Source organism: Cebus imitator, unplaced genomic scaffold, assembly GCF_001604975.1.
Source record: "Cebus imitator isolate Cc_AM_T3 unplaced genomic scaffold, Cebus_imitator-1.0 Scaffold128, whole genome shotgun sequence".
Lineage (NCBI taxonomy): Eukaryota > Metazoa > Chordata > Mammalia > Primates > Cebidae > Cebus > Cebus imitator.
Genome location: NW_016107443.1, coordinates 1,279,342 through 1,282,556, shown reverse-complemented (window position 1 = coordinate 1,282,556; position 3,215 = coordinate 1,279,342). Strand labels below are relative to the sequence as shown.

Sequence of the window (3,215 nt, the reverse complement as noted above, 5' to 3'; positions counted from 1 at the left end):
AAAAAAAAAGAAGAAGAAGAAGAAGGGGAGAATGAATGAATACTGGGTTGAAAACTGGCAGCCTCTGACCAGATAACTGGACACTGTGTTTAATGTGAGGGGACATACAGACAAGAGGAAGGGAGAGAGAATTAACACAGAAGAACCACCTTTGACTACTACCCTTGGGAAAAAGCAGTTCCTTTCAGCTGTTTCTCGTTCAACAGTTCCCCGAGCACATTTCACCCATTTTTTTTTTTTTTTTCATTTGACGGGTGAGAAAACTGCAATTTACAAGTAGGAAGTTATTCTCAATATCTCAATATGTAATCGCCTGTCTTGCCTCTCCTCTCACTGTGGTTTTGTCCCTATAATTTGCATCATCTGCTGCCCAAAGACATTGAGGGGATGGCTAAATCTGTGTTAATGAAGGAAAGAAAGATGTATAGCTTTAAATACGGTGTTTCGCTGTGCACCTCTTGGTTTTCAGATCTCTAAGTTGGTGGAGGAGGTGAGGCATTTCTCAAAATTCCGCACACCCCTTGTGAGGTTGCCATAGAGCCCCTTCCCTCTGCTTTTACAAAGGCTGTGAGTCTCTATGGCAATTCCTTTACTTCATCCTTCATTCCTTTCTCGCATGAGTAGTGAACCGTTGAAGACCCAGCTCTACTCATTGTGAACCAGAGAGACAGGTAAAGCCTTTTCCAGCTCCGAAGTGCAAAGCAGATGGGTTTGTTTTGTTATTTCAGTCACCTGGTGCTTGCTGAGTATTGAGATATGCATTCTTTTTCCCTTCCCAGAATGCCCATATCATAAGCCCCTGGGTTTCGAATCGGGGGAGGTCACACCGGACCAGATTACCTGCTCTAACCCAGAGCAGTATGTGGGCTGGTATTCCTCGTGGACTGCAAACAAGGCCCGGCTCAACAGTCAAGGCTTTGGGTAAGCAGGGCCCAGGGGATTTTTTTTCATGTGCTTTGAAAAAACATGCACCTCTCTACCATCCTGGCCGACACGGTGAATCCCTGTCTCTACTAAAACTACAAAAAACTGGCCAGTGTGGTGGCACGTGCCTGTAATCCCAGCTACTCAGGAGGCTGATGCAGGAGAATTGCTTGAACCTGGGAAACGGAGGTTGCAGTGAGCAGCACTGCACTCCAGCCTGGGCAACACAGGGAGACCCTGTCTCAAAAAAAAGAAGGGCTCTCTAATGACACAGAATGTACTTATGAGTGCTGCGGGGGATATGAAGGAAGAAAGACCTCATCCATGCAGCCAGCAAAGGCTTTCTAAGGAAAACATATTTGACCTACAACTTGAAGTTGGCCAGGTGAGGGAGGGCAAGAGGTGTTGGGTAGGTACAGCAGGTGCAAAAGCCCTGAGTTGGGACGATACCTCCAGGGTGTGGATGGGGAACATAAAGAGGGCAGCAAGGCTGGAGCACAGCTGAGGCAAGGTGGAGAGGCAGGCAGAGGTCAGATGGTATAGGACCTTAGAAGCCACGTTAGTGACTGTGGTCCTTACTGCGGGGATAATGGGAGGACACTGAGTGCAAATCAGTTAGCATACAGGTTTATGCTGCTGTAACAAAGAGCACCAAAATACAGTGACTTAATGTAGAAGTGTGTTTCTTGCTCACTTAAAAGTTTCATTCATCAGCCGGGTGTGATGGCTCATGCCTGTAATCCCAGCACTTTGGGAGGCTGAGGCAGGTGGATTACCTGAGGTCAGGAATTCAAGACTGGCCTGGCCAACATGGTGAAACACCGTCTCTACTAAAAATACAAAACTTAGCCAGGTGTGGTGGCAGGTGGCTATAATACCAGCTATTTGGGAGGCTGAGGCAGGAGAATCACTTGAACCTGGGAGGCGGAGATTGCAGTGAGCCGAGATCACAGGCCACTGCACGCCAGCCTGGGTGACAGAGCAAGACTCTGTCTCAGAAAGAAAAAAAAAATATTTCATTCAGCAGCCTAGGGTTGTTATGGCAGCTTGATGGCATGAGGGGCCCAGGCTCTACTTTGTTGTTCTGTCATCCTTGACATGATGCATCTATCTTGGGGTCCAAAATGGTGGCTCTGTATTCTACCATCACATCCACATTCTAGTTAGTGGAGAGAAACAGAAGAGCAGCAGAGTGCGCATGATTTGCCTTTAAGAACACAAACATATTCTATTGGCCACTTCTGCCCACAGCCCATCGACCAGAGTTTGGTTAGTTGCAAGGGAGACTGGGAAATGTCATCTTAGCCAGGTGGCCATTTGCCGAGATGAAATCCAGGGGTTCTATTACCAAATGAAGATGGGAAGGAAATATCGGGCGATCATTAGCAGACTCTGCCAGAAAAAGATTTTAAGTCAAAGAGTATCACAAGCACATTTGTGTGTGAAGAAAAGTTCTCTGGTTTCTGTGGGGCCTGAGCGATCCAGGGAGACTAGTTAAGTCAGGTGTGGCAAGAAAGGAGGGGGACATGGGCTAGAATGGTGGCAGTGGAGACCCAGAGAAATAGAGGAAGTTGAGACACTTGCAGATGGGGCCGATAGATGGATTGGGAGCTGGAGGTATGGAGAGGAGGGGGCCCAAGACGGTTCTCAGGTGGCTGGCATGAATGCACGGGAGGATGGATACTCAGAGATGTGGGGTCTGAAAGCGGGGTGGGGTGGGGGCACTTAGGGGCTCACATTGGGACATGTTTCATCTGAGATGCTGAGAGGCATACGGAAGTCCTCTAGCTGGCAACTGAACTCTCTGGATTTGGAATTTAGAAAAGATCTGGGATGGAAGTAAAAAGTCAGGAGCCACCCAAGAAGTAAATCTGGAAAAAGAAGAGAAGGCGGCCCAGGGCTAAGTCATACGAAGCTAATTAAAATACACACTAAAAGGAAAAAAGGAGGCGGCGGGGGAACTACGATAGGTTTCCACAATTTATGAGGAATGTAGCTAAAAAAACAAATTAGTTGGCCGGGCGTGGTGGCTCACGCCTTTAATTCCAGCACTTTGGAAGGCCGAGGCGGGGCGGATCACCTGAGGTTGGGAGTTCGAGACCAGCCTGGGCAACATGGTAAAACCCTGTCTCTACCAAAACCACAAAATTAGCCAGATGTGGTGGTGTACGCCTGTGATTCCAGCTACTTGGGAGGCTAAGGCAGGAGAATCGCTTGAACCCGGAGGCGGAGGTTGCAGTGAGCCAAGATCGTGCCACTGCACTCCAGCCTGGGCAACAAGAGCAAAACTC

General features: G+C 48.3%; 2 protein-coding genes across 3 annotated transcripts in view; one reads left to right on the top strand and one right to left on the bottom strand.

Annotated features, from left to right (window-relative positions):
* The window catches only part of CDKL5 (cyclin dependent kinase like 5), a 213,136-nt gene that overhangs the window by 5,425 nt on the left and 204,496 nt on the right, over positions 1-3,215 (bottom strand). Inside the window, exon 19 of the mRNA XM_037742797.1 lies at positions 2,000-2,083. Within this exon, the coding sequence (XP_037598725.1) occupies positions 2,000-2,083 (84 nt within the window). The remainder of the gene's footprint in view (positions 1-1,999; positions 2,084-3,215) is intronic.
* The window catches only part of RS1 (retinoschisin 1), a 30,055-nt gene that overhangs the window by 20,880 nt on the left and 5,960 nt on the right, over positions 1-3,215 (top strand). For both annotated transcript variants that reach the window (XM_017540633.2, XM_037742798.1), the window contains one exon: positions 780-921. In XM_017540633.2, coding sequence (XP_017396122.1) covers positions 780-921 — 142 coding nt within the window. The remainder of the gene's footprint in view (positions 1-779; positions 922-3,215) is intronic.